The sequence below is a fragment of the Castor canadensis genome, chromosome 4, assembly GCF_047511655.1.
Source record: "Castor canadensis chromosome 4, mCasCan1.hap1v2, whole genome shotgun sequence".
NCBI classification, from domain to species: Eukaryota; Metazoa; Chordata; class Mammalia; order Rodentia; family Castoridae; genus Castor; species Castor canadensis.
The window spans coordinates 171,839,566-171,867,353 of NC_133389.1; the positions used below are offsets into that span (position 1 = coordinate 171,839,566).

Here is a 27,788-nt window from a genome sequence, read left to right on the forward strand (position 1 = left end):
ACCTGGTTTGAAACTCTCCATTTTAAAGTACGCAGAGAATATAAATGTGCATAAACTAAAAATCTCAGAAGTCTCATAGGTTAATAGCTTAATCATCTACTCAGTGTGTGTCTTTATTCCAAGGTGAATGCATTTTTAATACCTCATTTGTATCTTTCCCCTCAGGTTGTTACCTTGACCTATTTACATCTGTTATTATGTTGAGAATATTGTTAGTGTTAAATGAATGTCATAAATAAAAGAAGAATTTGATCGTATTGTGTGACTTTAACCTCAGGTTATTGGTTGCTGCATCTGTCTCCTTTCTAGGAGTCTGTTTGTGACTATTAGATCCCCATCATCGGAATGGTGGGAGACATTTCTAACCTTTCCTTGCCTTACTTTTTTTATTTCTACTTGGTGCCAGGTTTGGAGAGTACTGGACCTTTTTTTTTTTTTAAGAATTTATAGTAATGGATCACAAGCATAGCTGTACAGCAGAAATCACCTTGGAATGCTTGTTCAAAATGTGAATTTTGAACAATTAAAAACAAGTTTTCCCTGCTTTCTGCTGATTCAGTAGGTCTGGAGTATGGCCCAGGAATCTGCATTTTAACACAGGAGATTTTGAAAACAAGATCTTTGTTTTAGAAGGGTAGTAGTATTAAAAATACAATTGCTGTTAACAGGAATGGGAAATGTTTTGAATTTCCAATCCCTGAGTAATGATGCTTTGAATGATTTTTTTCTTTCTTCCAGTCAGCTGTAGGGTTTTTGCTGATGGTAGCCCTGAGCCCATAATGTACACTATAGCTTTGTGTTTGTGCTTACATACTTGTGACATGGGGCATTACAGACCAAAGGAGCTGGTATCAGTGAAATATCATCACACCATGACCTATAAGGATATTGTTATTGCTTTCATGCCATTAGCCAAAAGAATTTTTTTCTAGGTTTGTCATCTGGAAAGTGACACTTGTGACATGAACAGTGGCATTTCCTGATGGCATAGTGCAGAGACTGCACACTCAACGCATACATTTGATGGTCATTGCACACACATCAGAACTCATTTTTTTCATAACACAAAATAATCATTCCCATTTCTTGGCCAAACAAATCCATTGACAGGACACTGAGTCTTGTGACATCTTGCTAGAGTTCTTTGCAGGGGCCACTGGCCCAGCTAGACCTTGTTGCTCCTGTCTCTTGGGAGTCTACCACTTCTTACATTTCACAACCTTACACTTCTTTTTCTGCAATGATACTTAGCTTGTTTGTGGTCTGATTTGGTAAGTATTTCAAAGAACTTGAATTTTTTGAATATGAAGTCATGTCCATGGGTAACAGGAAGCTGACTGTCTTTATTTTGTCCCTATAGAAAGCAAAATAAAGAAGAGAAATAAGCTTTTTGGTGAGCTCTAGTTTACTGTTTTTCCTAATCATTAAATATAGACTACAAAGTTAAAAGTTTATTTTAACATATAAATTTTTTTGTTTAGTTGCTCAAAAATAATGTAAGAATGTGCATTTAAATTGGCCTTTTGAAGAAGACATCAGAAGGTGGAAAGATATCCCATGCTCGTGGACTGGTAGAATCAACATTGTGAAAATGGCCATTTTACCAAAAGCAATATACATGTTCAAAGCAATCCAATGACATTCTGCATAGAAATAAAAAAATCAATTCTGAAATAAATATGGAAACACAAAAGACCTCTAGTAGCCAAAGCAATGCTGAGCCCAAAATACATGATGGAGAAAAGACAGCCTCTCAACAAATGTTGCTGGGAAAACGATATCCACATGTAGAATAATGAAACATCCCTGTCTTTCACCCTGTTCTAAAATTAACTCAAAGTGGATCAAAGACCTTAATGTAAGGTCTGAAACTTGAAACTACTCCAGAAGTAATAGGAAATACACTGGAACATATAGGTATAGGCAACAACTTCCTACATAGAATTCATAGGGTTCAGCATATAAGAGAAAGAATGAACAAATGGGATTGCATCAAACTAAAGAGCTTCTGCACAGCAAAAGAAACAGTCACCAGACTCAAGAGACAGCTCACACAAAGGGAAAAAATATTTGCCAGCTACTCATCCAATAAGGGACTAATATCCAGAATCTATAGGGAACTCAAAAAAACTCAACTCCCAGAGGATCAACACTCCAATGAAGAAATGGGCACATGAATTAAACAGGGTATTCTCAAAGAAAGAGGTACAAATGGCTAGTAAGTACATGAAAAAGTGTTTAACTTTCCTGGTTATAAAAGAGATGCAAATCAAAACAATACTTAGATTTCATTTCACCCCAGTTAGAATGGACATATTCAGGGTAATAACAATAAATGCTGGCAAGGATGGGGTGAATCAGGAACTCTTATACACTGTTGGTGGTGGGAATGCAAATTAGTACACCACTATGGAAAGCCATATGGAAATTCCTCAAAAAGCTAAAGACAGAACTGCCATATAATCCAGTGATACCACTCCTGGACATCTACCCAAAGGAACGTTAAGTCAGGATACAATAGAGACACCTGTACACCGATGTTCATAGCAGCACTATTCACTATTCACATAGCTTTGGAAACAACCCTGATGCCCTAAAACTGATGAATGGATGAAGAAAATGTGGTATACATACACAATGGAGTTTTACTCAGCAATAAGGAATAATGAAATGTAGTTTGAAGGTAAATGGATACAATTGGAGGACGTCATGTTAAGTGAAGTAAGCCAAGTTCAGAAAGACAAAGGCCACATATTTTCTCTCATATGTGGAAGATAGATCCAAAGGTAAACATATACACAAAAACAAGCATGATCATGAACAAGTTCAGATGTAGAACATATTTGTAACAGTGGAACTACTCTATTGAACTTGGGAAAAGAGGGAAAGGAAAAGGGAATGATAGAGCATCAGAAATATTGTAAAACATAACATCTGTGAAGGTGGAAGATATAAGAATGTGTATTGAAAGCTGTTGAAAAATGGGAGGTAGAAGGTAAAGGGGTAAGGAAGAGTAATGGAAGGGGTTGAATAAACCAAAGTAAAGTACACCCACAGTGGGGATACATTGAGACACCCCTTTGAACATCAATTTAAATATTAATAATGAAAGACAGGACTGTACAATAGGTACAGTGTGTATATATTGGAGGGTACTAGTGGATGGGGGAATGTGAATAAAGGAGATTAAGGTGAGGGAATATGGTTGATGGACTTTATAAACTTATATGAACTATAACAAAGAAACCTCTTGTAATTGCTTTAAGTGAGGTGGGAAGAGGTTGAGGGAGAGAGACAATGGGGGCGCTGTAACTAATGTACAATATAAGCCTAATCAGAATTGTCACTATGAGTCTGTCCCATATAATGAATATATCCTAATAAAAAATTTATATATAAAGAAGTTGGCCTTTATATGAAGTATGATAAATACTGCTGATAAAACAAAGAATTAAAACCATTGAGGTAAGGTCCATATATCTGAGGATTGATCATTTCTTGATGTTTAAATTGAAGACAAACCAACTTGTTGGCTTATACCTGTAATCTTAGCTACCACAGAGGTGGAGATAAGGAGGATTGCAGTTTGAAGCCAGCCTAGAAAAAAAGTTAGTAAGACCCTACCTCAACAAATAAGCTGTGTATTTTGGTGCAACATATCATCTCAGCTATGTGAGAGGGATAGGTAGGAGGATCATGGCACAAGGCTGATCTGGGCAAAAAGCATGAGACCCTACCTGAAAAATAAACTAAAAGCAAAAACGGTTGGATATGTGGCTCATGTGGTAGAGGAATTGCCTAACGAGCTCAAGGTCTTGAGGTCAAATTCCAGTACTGTAAAAAAACAAAATCAGACTCTCATGCTATCTTAGGCAATGGGTCTTACAACAAATCTCTTTAGTTTAAATGAAGCAGAAATTTTGAAGCAATTATTTTATAATCTAGATCAATTTGCTCTTGTTGACTTTGAGTTCATTGAACATCCATCATGCCTGAACTACAAAGGGGGACAGGGAAAGAGCACTGGCCCAGTGTGGACTAAGGGATCGTATCTCTTCCATTTTGCTCACTTCTTTTACCTCTGAACGGTTATACAGAATTTTGACCTTACCCAGGACAAACTGCTCTAAAGAATAAGTCTAAAACACAGTATTTAAAATGATTGCCTTTTTTCCAGTGTTGTCCTCTTTTTGAGTAAATAAGGCCATAAATCCACAGAATGGCAGCTGGTGGTCTGTGTCTTGGAAAACAATCTGCCCCTTCCCTTGGGAAGAAGGTGGGCTAGGGCTTCCATAAGTTAGAATCAATACAATAATTATAGCCACTACCAATTAGTGAGCATTCACTTGACTATTTCACTATTCTGCTCAAAGCTATGAAGTAACTGATATTATGATTCCCTTTGTTCCAGAGAAAACTATGGCAAGTAACACACTAAGTCTTTCCAAGGCCATGTTTTTGAAAGTGATGGAGTCAGGTCTTTAGTTACCTGACTGAAGATAATGAATTCTTAAGCACATTGATCTGGACAATGAAAGAATACATTTATTATAATGTGTCTGGTTTCTTTGGTCACTAAACTAAATAAAACAGCATTTTAAAATTTTACCTTTGTCTTTCTGGACCATTTTCCCTAATCCTGTTAACAGCAAGAGATTCGTCTTTTCTTAAACACAGGAAAAAAAGATTGGCTCTGTATGTCAAAATCAACGAAAAATTAAAACCCTATTTATAGTTTCTGGAAAGCATTTGTTCTTAGAAATATTGACATAGGCATTCTGAAAAAATACTTTCATGGTCTAAGAAAATTAGGTTTAATGTTTGATATGATTCAAAATCCAACTCCAAAAAATTGGTTATCCATAAGTCTTTGTAAAAATTCTTTGAAAGTTATTAGGAGGTAAGTGAATTTCCAAAACAATCAGAGGGATGATGTAATGACATCACTTTACTAGTTAATTCCCAAGAACACAAAAGCAAAATAAGAAAGGAATACAGTAAAAAATCTATACTTAATTCCTAGTGGGTTTTATACCAATCCAGACATTGACTTTTAAACCAATACTGACTTTCTTCATTTAACATGATCCTGAAAATGGCTCAATCTTTTAAATTAAATTAACTTCTAAATTCGAAATGGATTGTGCTCTATGTAGTTTATTAGTTGGCAGTTTGGAAGTTGGAAAACATTTTGCTTCAGAAAAATAATAAACATTGGCTATGTTCCCAAACTATCATAGAAAATAATATAAACTGAAAGGGAAAATTAATAGTACTATAATCCTCAGCATTGCAGGTTTCATTAAATCCAAAAAATTGAGCATTATAATATATTCACTGTACAATTTCAAAATATGTTAGAGAAAAATCTATCCACCAAAATCTAAATAGTAGTTATACAGGGAGTGGGATTATGGAGGATTTTTCTTTTGTATACTTACTTTTTATGCTGCATTTATATTTTGCAATTTGCAGGTTGTGTGTGTTTTAATTTTTTTTACAATGAACATTTTATGCTTTATAAAATTAGTTGGTTTTATAAAAGCAGTAAGTTATGTGTGTGTTTGTGTATATACATGTATGTGTACATTTATATATAAATTTTAAAAAAGTAAATGTCACATCTCTGCCTTTCATTTTTTTTTCTTTTTGGAAGACATGTGACCATAAATCTCAAAGGCTGGGTGTGCACCTCTTGTTTCCATGTCTTACATCTGATCTGTTAACAAATCTTACAGGCTCTGCTTTTGAATCATCTAGAAACCACATCCACTGTTAGTATCCTTGGCCAAGAAATGATAACCCTTTGCATAGATTACTTTATAGTCTGCAATGTGGTCTCCTTATTTTTGGTATTATTCTCTTACAGTCTTTCCACAACAGGGATCTCAATGTGATCGCTAATTTTTAATGAAAAGAGCAGATTACACACCCTGATTCACTATCTGCTCCTCGGTTGCTAGGTCCATTGCAATCTCCCAGCCTCCTTGCTTTCCTTGAGCACCACCAGCACCACCAGTCATGCTTCCTCCCACCCAGGTCTTTTGCCTTTGCTGTAGCCATGCCTGGCCTGAAGATTTTTTCCCTTAGGTCGTCAGGATTGCTCTCTTCTCTAGTGCTGAGGCAATTTTTGGCCATGGTATCAAACATTTCAACAATGCTATATCTCCTCCAACTCTTCTCCCCTTTTCATTGTTTTTATTTTTCTCTTGAATTTCTATATTTTGAAAACTTTCAAAAAACATGTTTTACTAGCATTCCTATAATTTCAGGAACAGCACATAACTCCCTAGCATTCCACAAAAGTCCTTCTGTGATGGATCTTGCTCACTTCTCCAACATTCACTCACTACTTGAGTTTCTACTAAAGTCATGATGTTTTCTACATTCATATCTTTTTTGTTCAACTTGGCATGACCTCACAGTTTCTCTTTATTGACTACATCCAGACATCCTTTATGACTAGGCTACTCTCTGCTCTTATTATAGAACTTTCTACATGTGATACACAATTTTCATTCTATCTTTTGAAATCCAAATAAAACTGGCTCAGCCTTTGTGTCCCACATCCTGTGGGAAGTCTGTGCTCTTTCGAGTACTTACGAAAATTCCTGCAGGCCTATGGTTATCTCTTGATTTGCTTTCCTGCCGTTAACAACTTGTTCTGTCTGAATAAGGGTCATTGTCTCGCAATTCCAAAAAATGAAAATCACAGATAAGAGTGAGCAAAGCAGAAGAGTTTATTGAGAGAGAGAAGGAACAAAGTGCAGAGTTCTCCCAAGTAGGAGGGTCCCAAGAGAGGGTTGTTGATGGCTGGTCTCTGTCTATTGATGTGTATTGCTGTGGGGAAACAAATTTAGACAAAATCTCTTGACCCAATTGACTGATAACCATTCAGATTGCCTTTTTGGGCTAACCAGGCACCGGCATGATTTGTTGATATGTATTTTGCCCTATTAGGTCTCTCATCACGCATTAGACAATGGCTAGGATTTGCTGAAGGGTTTGACCACTCTCCTCTAGATGAGGAAGTAAGCCATGTGTCATGTAGTCTGCCACTTTCCCGCAGAAAACTTGGGAGTCTTCATACCTGTTGTTTTCTCACAGAGAGTGAGAGTGTGAGTTTTGATTTGTCGCCAGGGGCTGTGCCCTAACTGCCTGTGCTTCCTGTACCTCCTAACCTGTTTCACTGCCACTGCTGAGTGAGATTATTCATATATTCTCTCAACAACCCCATTTTTTTTTTTTACTTTCTCTTCTCTATAAGTTAATCATGAAACCCAGGCCCCATTTTCTTGAGTTTCATCCTTCTTTTGCACAAGACAGATTTGTAGAGACCTTGCCAGGGTCAGAGCTTCACTGGAGGATGGAAGGTGGGAGGCGGAGGATAGGGGAGAGGATGTCATGCTGTGGTACAGCAGGGAAGTGACAAGTGACATTATACTTGACACTAGACAGTCTTGCTCTGAAAGAGGCCTTGACTATCCACTACAAGGGTCACTAGATAAGTTTACTCTTCAAGACCCCAAGTCTGGCTCAAATTCGTCCATTCTTAGGCTGCTTCTAACTACCTAAAAACCAATTCATGCATTTGGGGGACTGGCTAGTTTCAATTTGTCTCTTGGCTCTTTTGGGCTATGATAAGGGGTGTATTTTGTAAATATTCCCCAACCTAGCTTTTGCTAAATCTTAGTACCTAGCTCAGAGTACAGTCATTAATGCTTGATGAAAGAATGGAGACTATGTTCTCTGCTTATTAGAGGACTCTGTTTAGAGGGTGCCATTTGATCACAAACAAATTTTGTTGCTTTTGATTACTCAAATGGGTGTAAGTGAGATGGAAAAAATTTTGACTCAATGTACTCTTTGGTTTTGCTTCTTCCACCAGATAAGACTTTGTGTATCCAGGCGAATGTCTTAGGGAGCATCTCAGCATGTGCCTATAACCTATGGAGGCCTAGTGAACATTACCTGCAACCAAAGTCAGTGTCAGGAGAAGCTCTTTGGCTGGAATTATTACTGCCTGAAGAATCTGCCACCAGCATCTTTTCTTCATTGTCTTGCTTTTTAGTTGAAGAATATGCTGGTGATCTAACTGTTCCCCGAGCTTCTGGAATTCCACTATTTGCATGTCTATTCCTACTTTTCCAAGGATCATTTGCAGCAAATGAATGAACTGATGAAGAAACAGAGTAGCGTCTAACAATCATGACATTGCCTGTGTAGGAGACAAGGAATTCAAGTTAAAAATTTCTACCTTTAAAAACATCCATGAGTGGAAAATTATGTTGGTTATATTTTATTGAATTAAAGCAAACTATTATTGTGGATTAATCTTTTGCAGAAAAGATTTTTTTCATTGATTTATGTCACAAGTATTAATTGAGTACCATCCGTGTGTCAGATACTTTTTTAAGAAACAACATGACATTTTTGCCTGCATAGAACTGACAATCTTAACTAGAGGATACATTCTAAGCAAACAATATATGATACAATTCAGGTAATGATAGACTCTAGGAAGACAAATAAGGCTGATGAGGGCAAGAAATAGAGACAGATGAGGGACAGGGCCTGGAGATTATTTAAGTTGTATGGTCAGGGAAGACCCTTCTGAGAACAAAACATTATTTCACAATAGCCTATATATTTTATGGGTAGTTAGAAGATTCTGAGGAGCTTTGTTTGAAGGCTGTAAACAAAAACAAATGAAAAGGACATGTAAGTGTTAATTACCATAATTTTATAAGTACACATACCATACATGTATTAAAATATCACATTGTGCACCATAAATGTATATAAGTATTATGTAGCAATCAAAAATCTAACAAAATGATTAAGGAGATGGAAATGCTCACTGCCCTAATTTGATCATTCTCATTATATATGTAGGTGTGTCAAGTTATTACACTGTACCTCATAAATATGTGCAATTAGTATAATGACAATTAATTTAAAAAGCTTAAAAAAGAACAGGTACCAAGGCACAAATAGATGATAAAACAAGGCCTAAGGAATGGAAGAACATAGACCTTCTAGAGCAAATTCTCAATGGTCTCCTCACCCCCAACTCTAGAGTGGGCTTATTCACTGTCCCTGATTGTCTGGTAATTCAACTGGTCACTGCTAACTGGACTCTGATTGTATGCCTTGGCATAGGTTGGAACAGTCATCATCTAGAAGCCATTAAATAAGAGATGAGAGCAGAGGAGACTTGTGCTCAACTGCAATGTCCCTGAGTGAGATGGGGAGACTTATGGCCCTAGTTCCTGAGGGGTTCCAGTACAATTTCTGTGAGATGTGTCTTCCAATAAACGCCTTCCTTGAAGTAAATCAAACAGGTTTCTGTTCCTTGTAACTAAAAACACTTGATTAGAAAAGTTTTATTTTAGGAGTTCTTAGTATATCTGAATCCCAGCTCTAACAGTATTCTAACTATGACCCAGGGCTTTTCATTTCAACCCTATTACACATCCAGTTATTACCGATGAAACCAATGACACTGACTTCATGAGTCAGTTTTCATTCTGAGGAGCTCTTTATAAATATTTATTGAGTCTATTTTTTTTTCTTGCCACAGCTTTGCTATCAAGTAGCATCATGTGTATAAAAGCAGTGCATTAAGTTTAAGTTTTGAGATTCCAGTAGCACAATGATTTTTTATTTAAATTTGTTACCCACCTCTGTAGAAAGCAGACAGTGAATTATTACAGTGTGTAAAAAGTGGAGGTTGCCTTGGTTTTGTGTAGCTTAGAAGAGCAGAAGACCCAGTTTTAGGCAAGAGATGGATGAGAGTTAAGCTCAAATTTATCTGAAGTGATTAATTCTAATCGTAAATTGTATTTAAATACTTCCTTTGACCATGGTAAATAGCTTTTATGGTTATAAAAACAGTGGTTTGACAAGCATGGAAAGGTCTGTTTAAAAGAATTAGAAAACAATCCATTCATACTGAAACATAGGAAACACAACAGAAATTATGAAATTATGCTGATGATAGTAAAGTTGAGTTTCTTTTTATTTAGAACCTATACCTCTTGTGGAATTTATTAGTAAATAAGCTCTTTGTTCATTTCCCTTTGGTCACAGATAGTCAACACAAGCAAAATGATATTCAGCACAGCATCACAGGGTTTTAACACAATTTCAAAGATCACTGCCAAGTGCATTTTAGCTGCCTGTAAAGGATATAATCAGATTGAAAAGAATCAGAGGCCCAGCAATTCTGGAAGTTCCTTGTAAAGTATTGTTTCTTTATCTTCCCCAGCAAATTACCTCTTCCCTAATAGTCCCAAAACAGTGTTGCACAGGGCAGGTGAGGCAGGGAATAGTTTTAAAAGCTCTGGTGAGGTTTTATATCTACAAAATACTCATGAGCATACAGATGTTCACACAGACATTTCCCCACAAGAATTCGGAGAGCAGAGAACAGGTACTCTGTGTCTCACTATAACACACACACAATTACCCAGAAGGGCCTCTGAGCAATAGCATAGCTCTGTGTCCTTGGGTGAGTAAAGGGGAAGCAGGCTTCTCCATCATGAGACATTTCATTCTTTCTCACTGCACATATCACAGAACAAATGGAGGAACTTTTAGTTCCAAGTGGTCAGCTCGAAGATCCTTTTTAGTTGTTTCCTTTCTTAAAGTTAGACACATCTGACTACACATTATTCCTTCTCAAAGAATAGACTTACTCTGTTTTTTTTCCTGCTGGATGATATCCAAATTTCCCACCTAGTAGATTTCTGTGATTTAATTGCAACTCTAAATTTCTACAGAATTTGGGAATATATCAGTAAAATCTCATACTCAAGTACTAATGTTTTTCTGGTAAATCCAATGATATTATGAAAACTAGAATTTATTTGCTATTAAGTCCTACAATAAGTCTAGGTCCCCAATAAAAAGAAACTCAATTTTGCTATTATCAGCAAAATTTCTTCTCTTATGTTTCTTATGATTCAGTATGATGAAATTGTTTATATTATGACAACTATTTGCACAATTAATTACAAAAATCCTCTCAACAGCCTATGAGACAGGGTCTATCACTGTCCCAATTTTATAGGTGAGGAGAGTGATCATAAAAACAAGCTACGTTCATACAACCAAAGAGGACTTGGAGATGTCTGGTCCAATACACTTATTTTACATGAAAATGTTAAGATCAACAATTTGATGTGAACTGCCCAGCACTGAATAGATATTACAGAACTGAGACTCTGTTTTTAACAGAACTCATTTACTCTTACAATAGCATATCACATATGAAAAAATAAATAAATACCATTTGAAGTAACTGAACTGGGCTTCCAGAAACAATGTTTTTTGCATTTTATTGGTGCAGTTAGCAAGAGTTCCCAAAATTTCATCACATTTTTTCGGTCAGTCTTTTTCAAGCTTAATGCTAGCATTCTTATTGGAAATTATTATTCATATTCTGAAGAAATAGGATAGCAATTGTATTTGGCACTTATTAATAAATACTCTAATCTCCTCCAAGTTTTATGATGTTTGTATCCTGAGAGTTTAAAAGGGTAACACTTTGCTCTTTGAACAGTATATTACTTGTCCTAGAATGAAACAGATATACAATGACTCAACTTACTTTGTTACTATGATAAGCATCATAGAAAATAGTTTTGAAGAAATATTTTTACCTTTGGATTAAGGTAGTGACTTTTGATGGTGGGCAACAGGTGTAATTTTTGTCTCCCAACTAGCATTTGACAATATATGGTGATACTTTTTTGTTTGTTTCTTTTTTTTTTTTTGGCACCACTGGGGCTTGAACTCAAGGCCTCCTGCTTATTAAGCTGGCTCTCTACTACTTGAGCCACACCTCCATCCTGTTTCTTATTTTTGAGAGAGTCTGAGGGTCTCACTATGTAGCTCAGGCTGGCCTCAAACTCATGATCCTCTTGCCTCATCCTTCTGAGTGCTGAGATTATAGGCATTCTCCACTTGTCTGGCTAGAGGCATTTTTGATGGTTGTAACTGAAGGTGTAAGGATGAGTACTATAGCAACTAGTGGGAATAGCCCAGGAAAGTTGCTAAACATCCTACAATCCTAGGACTGACTTATACAATCAAGAATTATTTGATCCAAAATGTCAGTAGTGCAGGTAGAAACTCGAGTAAGGATAAAAATGGACAAATGGACAAATCTTTTCTTTGCTTTTATTTCATCAGAAGATCTCATCTCTTTATAGGTTACTTTTTTACAGTTTTACTAAATCATCAGTGGATAGAACCACTCAGATCCAGAGTTGTAGTTGACAAAAAAAGGAAAGACCTTGATTGCAATGTGTTCTCAGCTTTGAAAAATAAGATTTCATTGCTAGAGAGACATTGTTACAGAAAGCCAACTGGCAAATATGACATGTTCCATTGTTAAGCTGTTAAGAAACTGTAAATGACATTGCCTGGGGCTCTTGATAGATGATATTAAGAGTCTGAGTAGTTAATTATATCAATTTCATTTTAATATGTTGTTGTAGGGAAGCCCTGACAATTTAAAGGTAGAACATGTTTCTTGCTCTTGATTTCTGACCTTATATGTTATTTTCAGAATCAAAAGTCTTTCCTATAAAAGATTAGACATTTGATTGTATAAATAGCTGGGCACTAGTGGCTCATGCCTGTAATCATAGCTACTCAGGAGGATCATGGTTCAAAGCCAGATTCGGCAAATAGTTCATGAGACTCTATCTCAAAAATTCCATCACAAAAAAGGGCTGGTGGAGTGGCTCAAGGTGTAGGTCCTGAGTTCAATTATGTAGGTTAAATTATGTGCAACATACATTCACATTGGACAGTGAAATTCTTCCTAAAAGATGGGCAAAAGAAACAATATTTGACAAAGAATCAATCAAACCAAGTTGGTTTTTTTAAAAGAGAAATAATAATCTTTACCGAAAATAGCCAGTAAGAGAGAGAACAAGGAATAGAAGGAATGTTCTTCAATATAGTAAAGGCTATAGATGACAAACATATAGCCAATGTTATAGTAAATGGGAAAAACAGAAAGCATTCTTCTAAGATCAGACAAGACAAGGATGTACACTTTCTCCACTCTTACTCAATATAGTGTTTGAATTCTTAGAGCAATAGGACAAAAGAAAAAATGCAAAAGAATACAAATAGAAAAGAAAGAACTCAAATAATTTGAAGAATAAACCTAACAAAGAAAGTGAAAGATCTATGCAATGAAAACAAAAAATACTGAAGAAAGAAATTAAAGGCAGTAGAATATGGAAAGATCTTCCATGTTCATGGATCAGCAGTATTAATATTGTGAAAATGACTATATAACTAAGTAAGTGATCTACAGATTCAATGTAATTCCCATCAAAATCCCAATGATATTCTTCAGGAAAATAGGAAAAGCCATCTTAAAGCTCTTATGGAAATACAAAAGACTGTGAACAGTCAAATTGTGGGCAAAAAGAGCAATGTTACGGTAATCACAATACCCGACTTCAATTATACCACAGAGCTATAGTAACTCAAACAGCATGGTACTGCTACAAAACAGGTATATAGAAGAGTGGAATAGAATAGAGGACCGAGATGTAAGTCCACATAGCTATACAATCTGAATCTTGAGAAAGGTGCCAAAAACAAATACTAAAAAAAAAGATAGCCTCTTTAAAATGGTGTTGGGAAAACTGGATTTCACATGTAGAAGACTAAGCTAGATCCCTATATCTCATCTTGTATAGAAATCTGTTTAAAATGGATCAAAGACCTTAACTTAAAATTTGCAGCTTTGAGGGTAGGGCAAGATGGAGGGTTAGAAACATCTGACTCTGTGAATAAGAATCAGGTAACACAGAGAGACTATATTCTAAAGAAAGAGATGGAGAGCATTTGGAATTGTGAAAGTGGTAGCAGGATGGCAGAAAAGCACAGAGAACCTGAGGCAACAGAGAATAGAGCAAATGCTTTCAAGCAAGTCTCTGGCTTCCCAAGAGGGGAATGGAAGCTGAAGATACCATCATAAAGTAGGAAAGATGGCCTTGGCTACAGACTGACAATTCTAGCTGCAAGATAAGCCCACACTTCCTGCAACCCTTAAACCCATGCAGGGATTTGTGAGACTGTGACTGTTCCAATGTGGGAAGCTAGCCTCCAGGAAGAAAGATATTCTATCACTTTCCTTAACTTGGAGGGGAAAGAAGGTGTCATCTTGAGAGAAGGCCTATTATTTGAGACTGAGATACTCTGATGGACTAAAACAAGGAACATTCATAGCTCAGGGAGTCTTGAGGCACCCTGCCACAGAGTCTGGGTGGGAGATAGCCAAGAGGTGGCTGAGGAGAGAGAGAAGGTCTGGCATGATTCCATAGAAAATTTCAAGCAATGAGCAAACTCCACTGGCAGTCTAGGGTGCCATGATGGTTGAAAGCCCCCCTTCCTTAGCTAGGAGCAAATCCTATCACCAGAGCCCTGGGTAAAAACAAAGTACAAAGTCTGTGGCTGGCTTATTATTCAGCCTCCAGGGCCTGCCTCCTGGCTGCCAGCAGTGACAAGTAGATAGGTCAAAGCCTGAGCCCAGAACTTCTGAATCACATGATACCCACATCTTTCTCTGTCTGCCAGAAGGTAAATTGTTTAACAGTGTCTAAAAGCACTGAGAACTGCCTCTGGAAACTGCTTCTTGGTGTGTGTGCTGATAGGCAGGACTGAGGGCTCCAAGAACACACCGTGTGATTTATGAAACCTTCTCTTTTTCACAGGGAAAGGAACTGCTGGACAGGGTCTGTAAGCATTGAGACCAGCAGGCAGAGAGACTGTGTCCCTCAGTTTTCCCCCAGCCATTGAAAAATTTAATGCTCTGTTTGCTACCCCCACTCTCTGACAGATTTGGGGATCACCCTAAGGCTCAGATGCTTGCTTGCTCCTGGGGACACAAACATAGGGGCATGTGGAGCAAGTGGAAACTTGCTGAGCTCACAGGCTATCAAGCTCCCTGTAGTGAACAATGTCTCCCATTACAAAAAGAGGGGAAATTTCTGTAGTGAAAGCATCCCAGAAGAGGAAAACAACCTTCTACAAAAGACACCAGCTAATCTATCCCAATCTGAGCAATGCTAGAGATCAGGCCTGGCACCTTGAGCACATGGGAAAATGCTTAACTGTGAGCCATACCTCTAGTCCAGTGGTGAAAAACAGCACCTCAACCTGGCTACTACATTGTCCTGCCTGGACATTAACAATATTTCAACTGAAAAACTACTGTGATTAAAACTTCCAACCAACAACTGGCCTCAAATGCATAAATTCCAATATAGAAACATAGGTAGCATGAAAAAAAACAAGGCAAATTGCCTCCTCCAAAAGCCAACAATTCCACATTAAAGATTTGGGTGATAGTGAAGTGTATGAAATTTCAAACAATGTACTCAAAAGAATGATGACAAGTATGACCAATGAAATTAAAGAAGACACATAAGTACCCCAAAGAATTTAAAAAGGATAGAAATAAACAGCTGAATAAGCTAAAAAAAATTGAAATAAACAGTTGAATGAATAAGAGAGGCAATACAGGATACAAAAGAGGAATTCAATAAATATGCAGAAATCCTGCAAAAAATCAAATTGAAACCCTGGAAATGAATAGCTCAAGAACCCAAATAAAAGCTCAATTGAAAGCCTTCCTAGGGAGAAGCTGCCACTGGGAGTCGCGGATGGTTTGCTGAGCCCATTAGTGCCCCTGGCTGAAACTCACAGTGGCGTCATGTCCCGCTACTTGCGTCCCCTCAACACGTCTCTGTTCGTCAGGAACGTGGCCGACGACACCAGGTCTGAAGATTTATGGTTTGAATTTGGTCGTTATGGTCCTATAATTGATGTGTATGTTCCACTTGATTTCTACACTCGAGGTCCAAGAGGATTTGCTTATGTTCAATTTGAGGATGTTCATGATGCTGAAGATGCTTTACATAATTTGGACAGAAAATGGATTTGTGGACGTCAGATTGAAATACAGTTTGCACAGGGGGATCGAAAAACATCAAACCAAATGAAAGCCAAGGAAGGGAGGAATGTGTATAGCTCTTCACGCTACGATGATTATGACAGATACAGACATTCTAGAAGCCGAAGTTACGGAAGGAGGCAATCAAGAAGTCGGTTTTTTGATTACAACTATAGAAGATCTTATAGTCCTAGAAACAGTAGACCAACTGGAAGACCACGGCGTAGCAGAAGCCATTCTGACAATGATAGATTCAAACAACGAAATCTATCTTTTTCAAGATCTAAATCCAATTCAAGATCACGGTCCAAGTCCCAGCCCAAGAAAGAAATGAAGGCTAAATCACGGTCTAGGTCTGCATCTCACACCAAAACTAGAGGCACCTCTAAAACAGATTCCAAAACACATTATAAGTCTGGCTCAAGATATGAAAAGGAATCAAGGAAAAAAGAACCACTTAGATCCAAATCTCAGTCAAGATCACACTCTAGGTCTAGGTCAAAATCTAGATCAAGGTCTTGGACTAGTCCTAAATCCAGTGGCCACTGATAGTATAAACTATGATACTTTCTAGGCATGTATCATTCATTTACTCATAGTTTGGTATACTTAAATTATCAGGAATACAATGTTGCAATGATGCATAAAAATACTTGTTAGTTTTCCCTGTACCAGGCAATGGTTATATTAAAATGATATGCTGTTGAGAAGCCACTCTTAAGAGTCCAGTTTGTTTAATGTTAAGGGCAGCTACCAATTTGTGGTGTCTCTGTATATTTTTGTAAAGATTCACATTTTTTATGCTTGAATTATCTGGTGAAAAGATGTTGGTTGACCATAATTTGCAACATTGTCTTATTAAAGATAAATTTTCATATTTGGTAGAACTGTTAACCTAGAAATGTAGCTTGCTGATAAGATAGAATGATACAAAAGTGAGGTTGTAACCACATTACCACACTTACTGCTCAGATACATGTAGGTTCAGGGTGGACCTCTATGTTTTGTCAAGATATCTAGGTCCATGATAACAGTTTATTTATGATGCAGTGTGGACTAGTTCTTTTCTTAACCCCACTGTCTTGGGGAATGATGCCAACTGGGTTAGGTAGCATTTTGAGGAAGAGTGAGTACTTTACTGAAACATGGAGCCTTCACTACTTTTTTTTTCTGTTCTAAGATTTGGAATATAAAAACATCAGAAAAACTCCCCTTAAAACTTGAACATGTCAGTGATGACAGAAATAATTTTAAGGGGAAAAGAATGTTCTTACATAAAGTTACTCTAAAATTTTAGGAGCATTGTTGACTATTGTTACTTAGTTTTCTTGCTGTTAGAAGCATTAGTAAATTGTTTCAAAATAGATTTTGTGTTTGTGCATAGTGTAAAAAAAAGAATTTTGATGCTTATAGCACTTGGCATGTGCATTTGTATCAAAATTTGCCTACCTCTTTTTGAGGGGGGCTTGCTCTTCACACCTCAGTTTATTTAATGTGAGGCAAATTGAAAGACAACACTCCCATCCTTGATGATTCTGTGGTGCCATGAAATTTAAAGTAATTTTGGATAAAGGATTAGTTTTAAGCAAGAGCCACATCTCTTAGTTTTTGATTATCAATATAGTACCGTAGTACTTGACTAAAAATGAGGAAGTAATACCCTTAATTATAATTTCTAGTATTTCTCAGAACGTTCAGGAGGTAATAAAAAGTGACTTGAAATGTCCAGTCTCATTTCAGAATAAAAAGGCATCTTTAAAAATCTCAGATTACTTGGAGATATGAGTAAGAAATACTATGGGAAAATGATTCCTTTTAGAGGATTACTTTTTTTTTTTTAATTTTGATTTTAGAAGTCTAGGCCTTGCCTGTAAAGAACAAAGATGGTTTTTAATACTGTTTGTGGAATGTGTTTAAAGGATCAATTCTAGAACCTTTGTATATTTGATAGTGTTTCTAATTTTCATTTCTTTACTGTTTGCAGTTAATGTTCATGTTCTGCTATGCAATCATTTATATGCACGTTTCTTTAATTTTTTTAGATTTTCCTGGATGTATAGTTTAAACAATAAAGTCTATTTAAAACTGTAGCAGTAGTTTGCAGTTCTAGCAAAGAGGAAAGTTGTGGGGTTAAACTTTGTATTTTCTTTCTTATAGAAGCTTCTAAAAAGGTATTTTTGTATGTTCTTTTTAACAAGTATTGTGTACGACCTTTAAGACATCAATGTTTGGATCAAAGCAAGACCCAGCTTATTTTCTGCTTGCTGTAAATTAAGCAAACATGCTATAATAAAAACAAAATGAAGGAAAAAAAAAAAAAAGAAAGCCTTCCTAGTATAATGGAACAAGTTGAACATACATACTAGAGAATCAGAGATTGAAGATAAAGTAGAGGAATTAGATCAGACAAAGATAAGGAAAAAATACAAAGAATATATGAATGGAACATGCAAGACCTTTGGCACACCATCAAAAGGCCAAAGCTATGAATCATGGGTGTAGAAGAAAGAGAAGAGCTACAAACTAAAGGCATAGTAAATATTCAATAATATAGTAGCGGGAAACTTACTTCCCTAGCCTTGAGAGAGGGTTATGCAGGTGCAGGAGGTTTTCAGAACACTAAACAGGCAAGAGCAGAAAAAGAAACACCATTAGACATATTATAGTTAAAATAGTAAATATACAGAACAAAGAAAGAATATTGAAAGCTATAAAAAAGAATCAACAAGTCACATATAAAGACAAACCCATCAGAATAACACCAGATTTTTCAACAGAAACTAAAAACAAGGAGGCCATGGAATGATGTAATCCAAACTCTGATAGAAAATAACTGTCAACCAGATTGATGTATCCAGTAAAGCTATCCTTCATAATTGAAGGAGAAATAAATACTTCCATGATAAAAACTGAAGAAATGCATGACCACTAAATGCATTGCAGAAGATAATTAAAGAATTCATACACTCAAAAGAGAAAGCCAAATGCAACAAGGAAAATACAGGAAAGATTAAATCCCAATAGATGAGTAGATTGACAAATGAGGATTAGGAATGAAGAAAAAATCACATAACAATAAAATGACAGGAAATAGTAAACACCTTTTCATGTTAATACTGAATGATAATAGGCTCAACTTTTCAATGACAGGACATAGAATGGTGGGCTGGATTAAAGAGCAAGACCTGACCATTTGCCCACAAAAAATGCATATCTCACTTACAAAGACAAACATTAATTTAGGGTGAAAGGATGGAAAAAGATTTTCCAAAAAAATGGGCCCTAAAAGCATGCAGGAGTAGCTATACTCTTAACTGATAAACTTCAAATCAAAGTTAGTTCAAAAAGACAAAGAACATCACTTCATATTAATAAAGAGAAAGATCTATTAAGAGGAGGTAATAGGAGGGAGGATCCAAGATGGTGAGTAGAGTGCAGAAGCAGACCGCGTGAGCTCTGTAAATCAAAAATCTTGCTGAGACACTGGAGCCACACTTGGCGGAAATAAAGTACCAAGAAGAATCAAAACTTTGACACCCTGAACCCTGTACAAAACTTCTCCATGCCATGTACACTGAGAAAGCAGGAGGACTTCTATGCCATCAGACACAGGCTCTAAACCTGCTTGGGAGACATTCGACAGACCAACAGGTGAGCACCAAGTGTCACGCAGTATTCCCCCAGCCACCCCCGGGGATAAACCAGCATAGGCTGCTGGGCAGACTGACCCCCTGCCCTGCAAAAAAACCCAAAAAACCAAAAAACTGAATAAGCAAGGAATTGAAAACTAACACACAGCAGAGGGGTGGGGTGCACTGGAGAAGTGGGGAGAAGCAAGGAGCTGATCTCCAAGTGAACTTTCAGTAAACAAAGGCTGGAAAGGCAGAAGGGCTGACAGCAGGCAGGTGATAACCTACTGCCTGAAATAGAGCAGGTAACAATCCACGAAACTCATCTCCTGAGCCAGTGAGCAACATCCAAAGTCAAACAACACTGCAAAATTGAAAACCATCAGCAAACCATCATAACATGCTGACAGCAGGGGGCTGGCTGACAGAACACTGACCTTGTCCCAGAGAAAGGGGGTGAGGCAAAGAAACAAGCCATTAATAAACCAACACAGCAAAAACCCAACTCCAGAGCAGGTCGGCTGGTGGGCTACAGAGCTGAGGACAAGCCACACCTCACTGAGGGAGGAGCTGACTAAGCCGCTGCTGCTGAAAGACAGGAAAAAAAAAAACTGGCTAGTTTCTCCAACCACCTGGTGAGACTAAGACAGAGCCTCTGCTTAAATACCAACACCAGGACTGGATGCTAAAGGACTAACACCAGAACTACTAAGACTGAAATTCTATTGTTCCTGAACCTGGAGTTTTTTGTGTGTTTGTTTGTTTGTTTTGTTTCTTGTTTGTGTTTGTTCATCTCTCCACATTGATTTCTTTGGTTTTTTTGTTTATTTGTTTGTTTTGTTTTGTTAGTTTTACTATTGTGAGTTAGTTAATACTAGTTAAATTACACCCAGACCAGGGACAGAAATAGCATACATACACTAAGTTAAAAATCCAATACACCCACAAAACAAAAATTAACCAAGGGAAAGAAAACAGGTGACTGAAACCACCAATAACCTCTCAAGAACATAGTTGCACACTACCAAGTGGAGCTATGGGAAGATGAAAAATGGATGGAAGCCATTCTTCCCCCCAAAATATTTTAATACAGGATTCAGAGGGAAATGAAGAAAATGGATACCCAGTTCCAGACTCCAACAAAACAAAGATAAATGACACCAAGGAACCCAATGATGTCCACAAGAAAAACCTCAAAGAAGAAATCCTGTAAGTAATCACTGAGAATTTCATGGAGGTGTTACTAGACATGGTCAACCAAAACATGTACAAAAGGCACTCAAGAAATTCCAAGACACCAAAAATAAAGAATACAAAAGTACACAGAAACAAACAAATGAACTCATAGAAACCCTAAATAAACACCAACGTGAAACAGAGAACACTATAAATAGAGAGATAGATGAATTAAAGGCAAAAATAGACAATATTAAAGAGGAAGTGACCCATGATATGGGAAACTCAGAAAAAAGAATGAAACAAATACAAAACACAAGGGATGGCCTCTCCATCAGATTAGAACAAGCAGAGGACAGAATCACAGAACTTGAAGATAAAATAGAAATTAAAGGAAAAACTGAAGAGCTATTAGTCAAACAACTCAGGACCTGTGAAAGGAATATGCAAGAACTCACTGACTCCATCAAAAGACCAAACCTGAGCATCATGGGCATTGAAGAAGGAGAAGAGGTGCAAGCAAAAGGAATTCATAATATATTCAACAAAATAATAACAGAAAATTTCCCAAATCTACAGAAAGCTATGCCCATTCAGGTACAGAAGGCCTCCAGGAAACTAAACAGACCTGACCAAAACAGAACTACCCCATGACATATTATCATTAAAACAACAAGCACAGAGAATAGAGAAAGAATATCGAAGCCCGTAAGGGAGAAAAAACAAATACCATACAAAGGTAAACCTATCAAAATCACAGCAAATTTCTCCATGGAAACCTTAAAAGCATGAAGGTCATGGAGTGAGGTATTCTGGACACAGAATGAAAATAACTTCAACCCTAGGATACTCTACCCAGAAAAACTATCATTCAAAATAGATGGAGCAATAAAAGTCTTCTATCATAAGCAGAAACTAAAACAATATATGACCACCAAGCCACCTCTACAAAAGATTCTCCAAGGAATTCTGCACACAGAAATTGAAAGCAAACAAAACCATGAAGGGAAAGTCAGTACCAAACCACAGGAGAAGAAAAGACAAGGAGTCAGACAGTAACATTGATTCAGCTGCACACAATCAAACCCTTGAACAACAAAAACAACTAAATGACAGGAATTGTCACATATCTATTAATATTAACACTGAATGTTGATGGACTTAACTCCCCCATCAAAAGACAATGTTTGGCAAACTGGATCAAAAAAGATCCAACAATCTGTTGCTCACAGGAGACCCATCTCATTGACAGAAACAAGCACTGGCTTAGGGTGAAAGGCTGGAAGAAGATTTACCAAGCCAATGACCCCCCCAAAACAGGAAGGAGTAGTAATACTTATCTCAGAAAAAGTAGACTTCAAATTTACATTGATCAAATGAGTAAAGAAGAACACTCCATACTAATAAAAGGTGAAATACACAAAAAGGAAATAACAATTATCAACCTATATGCACCCAATTTCATCAAACATACTCTGAAGGACCTAAAAACATATATAGACTCCAACATAGTGGTAGTGGGAGACTTTAATACCCTCCTATCTCCAATAGATAGGTCATCCAGACAAAAAATCAATAAAGAAATTCTAGAACTAAATTACACCTCAGATCAAATGGACCTAGCTGATGTCTACAGAATATTTCATCCAAATTCTGTACAACATACATTCTTCTCAGCAGCCCATGGAACTTTCTCTAAAATTGATCATATCTTAGGGCACAAAACAAGCCTCAACAAATATAAGAAAATAGAAATAATCCCATGCATTCTATCTGATGACAATACATTAAAACTAGAACTCAACAACAAAAACAACAGCAGAAAATATGCAAACAATTCATAGCTGAACAACACATTGCATCAATGGGTCATTGATGAAATCAAAGAGGAAATTAAAATGTTCCTGGAAGTCAAGAAAATGAAAACATGACCTACCGAAACCTATGGGACACAGCAAAGGCAGTCCTAAGAGGAAAGTTTATAGCCATGAGTGCCTATATTAAAAGGACAGAAAGATCTCAAATCAATGACCTAATGCAATATCTCAAAGTACTAGAAAAACAAGAACAAACAAATCCCAAAACCAGTAGAAGGAGAGAAATTGTAAAAATAAGGGCCGAAATTAATGAAATAGAAACAACAACAACAAAAAAACCATAGAAAGAATCAACAGAACAAAAAGCTGGTTCTTTGAAAAAATAAACAAGATTGACAGACCCCTGGCAAACCTGACAAAAATGAGGAGAGAAAAAACCCAAATCAGTAAAATCAGAAATGCCAGCACAGAAATCCAGGAACTCATCAGATTGAGAACCTATATTTTAATAAATTTGAAAATCTTGAAGAAATGGACAAATTTCTAGATACTGATGACCATCCAAAATTTAACCATGAAGATATTAATCACCTGAATAGATCTATAACATAAAATGAAATTGAAGCAGCAATAAAGAGTCTCCCAAAAAAGAAAAGCCCAGGACCTGATGGATTCTCTGCTGAATTCTATCAGACCTTTAAAGAAGAACTGATACCAACTCTCCTTAAATTTTTCTACAAAATAGAAAGGGAAGGAATACTGCCTAACTTATTTTATGAAGCCAGTATGACACTCATCCCCAAACTAGACAAAGGCACCTCCGAAAAGGAGAACTATAAGCCAATCTCCTTAATGAACATCAATACAAAAATCCTCAATAAAATAATGGCAAACTGAATCCAACAACACATCAGAAAGGTCATACACCATGACCAAGTTGGCTTCATCCCAGGGATGCAGGGGTGGTTCTACATATGCAAATCTATAAATGTAATACAGCACATTAATAGAAGCAAAGACAAAAACCACTTGATCATCTCAATAGATGTAGAAAAAGCCTTTGATAAGAAACACCACTCCATGATAAAAGCTCTAAGAAAACTAGGAATAGAAGGAAAGTACCTCAACATTATAAAGGCTATTTATGACAAACCTACAGCCAACATCATACTTAACAGTGAAAAACTGAAACCATTTCCCCTAAAATCAGGAACAAGACAAGGGTGCCCCCTATGCCCACTCCTATTCAACATAGTCCTGGAACTCTTAGCCAGAGAAATTAGGCAAGAAGAAGAAATAAAAGGAATACAAATAGGTAAAGAAACTGTTAAAATATACCTATTTGCAGACAACATGATTCTATATCTTAAAGATCCAAAAATTCTACCCCAAAACTCCTAGACACCATAAACAGCTACAGCAAGGTGGCAGGATACAAAATCAACCTACAAAAATCATTAGCTTTTCTATACACTAACAATGAAGAAATTGAGAAAGAATATATGGAAATTATTCCATTTACAATTGCCTCAAAAAAAAAATCAAATACCTAGGACTAAACTTAAGAAAGGATGTGAATGACCTCTATAAGGAGAACTACAAACCCCTGAAGAAAGAGAATGAGGAAGACTACAGAAGGTGGGATCTCCCATGCTCATGGATTGGTAGAATCAACATTGTAAAAATGGCTATACTCCCAAAAGTAATCTACATTTTTAATGCAATTCCCATCAAAATTCCAATGACATTCATCACAGAGATTTGAAAAATCTACCCTAAAATTCATTTGGAAACACAAGAGACTACGAATAACCAAGGCATTACTCAGCAAAAAGAACAATGCTGGAAGTATCACAATATCCAACTTCAAACTATATTACAAAGCAACAGCAATAAAAACAGCATGGTAGTGACACAAAAACAGATATGAAGACCAGTGGGACAGAATAGAGGACCCAGATATGAATCCATAGCTATGCCCACCTTATTTTTGACAAAGGTGCCAAAAATATACAATGGAGAAAAGACAGCCTTTTCAACAAATGTTGCTGTGAAAAGTGGTTATTTGCCTGCAGGAAACTGAAACTAGAGCCATGTTTATCACCCTGTACTAGTATCAACTCAAAATGGATCAAGGACATTAATATCAGACCCAAACTCTGAAGTTAGCACAGGAAGGAGCAGGAAACACTCTGGGAGCAATAGGTATAGGCAAGGAGTTCCTCACTAGAATCCCAGCAGCTTAACAACTGAGAGAAAGGAAGGACAAATGGGACTACATAAAATTAAAAAGCTTCTGCACAACAAAAGAAATGGTCTCTAAACTGAAGAGACCACCCATGGAATGGGAGAAAATATTTGCTAGCTATACATTAGACAAAGGACTGATAACCAGAATATACAGGGAGCTCAAAACACTACACTCCTCCAAAATCAATGAACCAATAAAGAAATGGGCAACTGAACTAAACATATCTTTTTCAAAAGAAGAAATTCAAATGGCCAAAAAACACATGAAAAAATGCTCACCATCTCTGGCCATAAAGGAAACTGCAAATCAAAACCACACTAAAATTCCACCTCACTCCTGTTAGAATAACTATCATCAAATGCCACCAACAACAGGTGTTGGTGAGGATGTGGGGAAAAAGGAACCCTCATACACTGCTGGTGGGAATGCAAGCTAGTGCAACCACTCTGGAAAACAGTATGGAGGCTTCTTAAAAAAACTATGCATAGATCTGCCATATGATCTAGCAATCCCACTCCTAGGAATATACCCAAAAGAATGCGACTCAGGTTACTCCAGAGGCACCTGCACACCCATGTTTATTGCAGCGCTATTCATAATAGCCAAGTTATGGAAACAGCAAAGATGCCCCACTTGGATTAAGAAAATGTGGTATTCACATACAACGGAATTTTACTCAGCCATGAAGAAGAATGAAATCTTATCATTTGCAAGTAAATGGATGGAACTGGAGAACATCATCTTAAGCAAAGTTAGCCAGGCTCAGAAAACCAAAAATTGTATGTTCTTTCTCATATGCAGACTCTAGATCTAAAAAAAATGCAGTAATATTATTACACATGGGTCACATGCTAAGGGGAGAACACATACAGGAGGAATAAGGAAAGGTAAGAAACCCAAAACTTGAAAGTGTTTGATGTCCCCACTGCAGAGGAATTAATATAGTAACCTTAAAATGACAGAGGTCAATATGGGAAGGTGACTGGGAAGTAGTGAAGAGGTCAGGTAGAGATGAATCAATTTGGGTTGTAATACACTTGTGCATGGAAGCAATGCTAGGAATCTCTCTGTATAGCTATCCTTAACTCAACTAGCAAAAACGCTTTGTCTTTCTTATTGTTGTTTATGTCTTCTCTTCAACGAAATTGGAGAAAAGGGCAGAACAGGTTCTGCCTAGAAGTGAGGGTTAGGGGGAGGAGGCAGAGGGGGAAGGGGGGAGAAATGACCCGAACAATGTGTGCACATATGAATGAATGAATAAAGAAAAAAAAAAAAACAGAGGAAACGATTACCAGAGTAAAGGGACAACTAACAGAATGGAAGAAAAATATTTGCCATATATTCAACAAAGGGTTAATACCCGGAATATGCAAAGAGCTCAAAAAAGCACAAAAGAACAAATTATCCAACTAATAAATGAGCAAATGGATTGGAAAGTTCTTAGAAGAAAGACTACAAATGGCTAATAAATACATGGAGAAATTCTCAATGTCCTGGCCATAAAGAAAATGCAAATAAACTATGGTGAGACTGCCTCACTCCTGTTAGAATGATTACCATCAAGGAAACAAACAAACAAAAGTGCTAATGAGGGTATGTGTGTGTGGGAAATGTATCCTTATACACTGTGGGTGGGAATGTAAATCAGTGTAGCCTCTATGGAAATCAATATGAAGGTTCCTCAAAAAACTAAAAATAGAGTATATGCCACCCCTGGGCATATACTCAAATGAATCAAAGTCAGCATACATAGAGTTACCTGCACATTTGTGTTTGTGGTGGCACAATTCACAATAGCCAAGTTACGGAATCAGTCTAGGTGCCCTATGATGGATGAATGGATATGTGACATATATGTGTGTGTGTTTATGTGTGTATAATGGAGTATTATTCAGTCAGTAAAAGAGAAAGAAATTATGTAATTTTCAGGAAAATGGAAGGAACTGGAAATCATCATGGTAAGTGAAATAAACAAGATTCACAATTACAAATATCACAATTTTCTCTCATACATGGAATCTAGACCTAAAAGTAAACAAAAAGACATGACTTTACAAAGGTACTATGGGGGGTGGCAAGCAGTGGGAAAAGGTAGGGGATAGGAGAGAGTGACAGTGGGCAAATGTGCTTGAAGCATATCATATCATGTATAAAATGTCAGAAAGAAATCTATTATTTTTGTAAAATGCAAAAAACAGCACCTGCAGTTCATTTATGAGGTGCTATACTAAATATTTAGTTCATATTATTGTAAAGTAATCCTCACACACTCTTGAGATAGGTACTATAATGCTTCCAGGTAGAGAAAATCAAGATAAAGAGTCCCGTGGCTAAGTAACAAACCATTGGCAGCCAACTCAATAAGTGAGCATGCCTTTTGATATACACACATTCAGTGTTCTTATTATTAACATTTAAACATCTGAAGTCAAAGTGGAAGAAAGCCCAAACTCGTTGTTCTTATCTTTCCTGGCTCATTCAGAAGTCATTTTTATCATTGCTAGAATATGTGTCTTGAAGACGTTAAAGACATTTTTTTGTTTAGTATTCAAAGTTAATCAACTAGTAGGAAAGGGATAAAAACCATCACTGTCAATACTAACCATGCAGTTCTGTGACAGGCGTAATAAACCCACCATTTGGGAAATACCTGCAAAGATAGGCACAGCCCAGAAGAGCTACAGTGTTTCAGTACCTTGGTGTTCCTGCATAGCTGGTGTTGAGTCAGTGGGAACACTGGCATGCAGGCCTGCTGGAGCTTGTCCACACAACGCTTCTCTTTCATCTCCTGATTCTCCTCCCGAGCCTGAGGCTCTCTGACTACTTGATGTCAGTTTCATGCGGAGTGCTTCATTCTCTTTCTCCAGTTTGTTGATCTCTGCCTGCATTTCCTGGATAACCCTCAGGAGCTGGATGTTAGTTTCCAT

The 27,788-nt window shown here is 36.9% G+C and overlaps 1 protein-coding gene and 1 pseudogene across 1 annotated transcript; one reads left to right on the plus strand and one right to left on the minus strand.

Annotated features, from left to right (window-relative positions):
• Positions 1-639: 639 nt before the first annotated feature.
• Ccdc195 (coiled-coil domain containing 195) lies at positions 640-27,788 on the minus strand. The gene is made up of 3 exons (XM_074069560.1): positions 27,557-27,788; positions 7,972-8,218; positions 640-1,354 (listed from the first exon to the last, which is right to left on the minus strand). The coding sequence occupies exons 1-3, from the start codon at positions 27,786-27,788 to the stop codon at positions 1,222-1,224; spliced, it is 612 nt and encodes a 203-aa protein (XP_073925661.1). The 3' UTR covers positions 640-1,221.
• Positions 15,749-18,288, plus strand: LOC109699514 (serine/arginine-rich splicing factor 10 pseudogene; annotated as a pseudogene).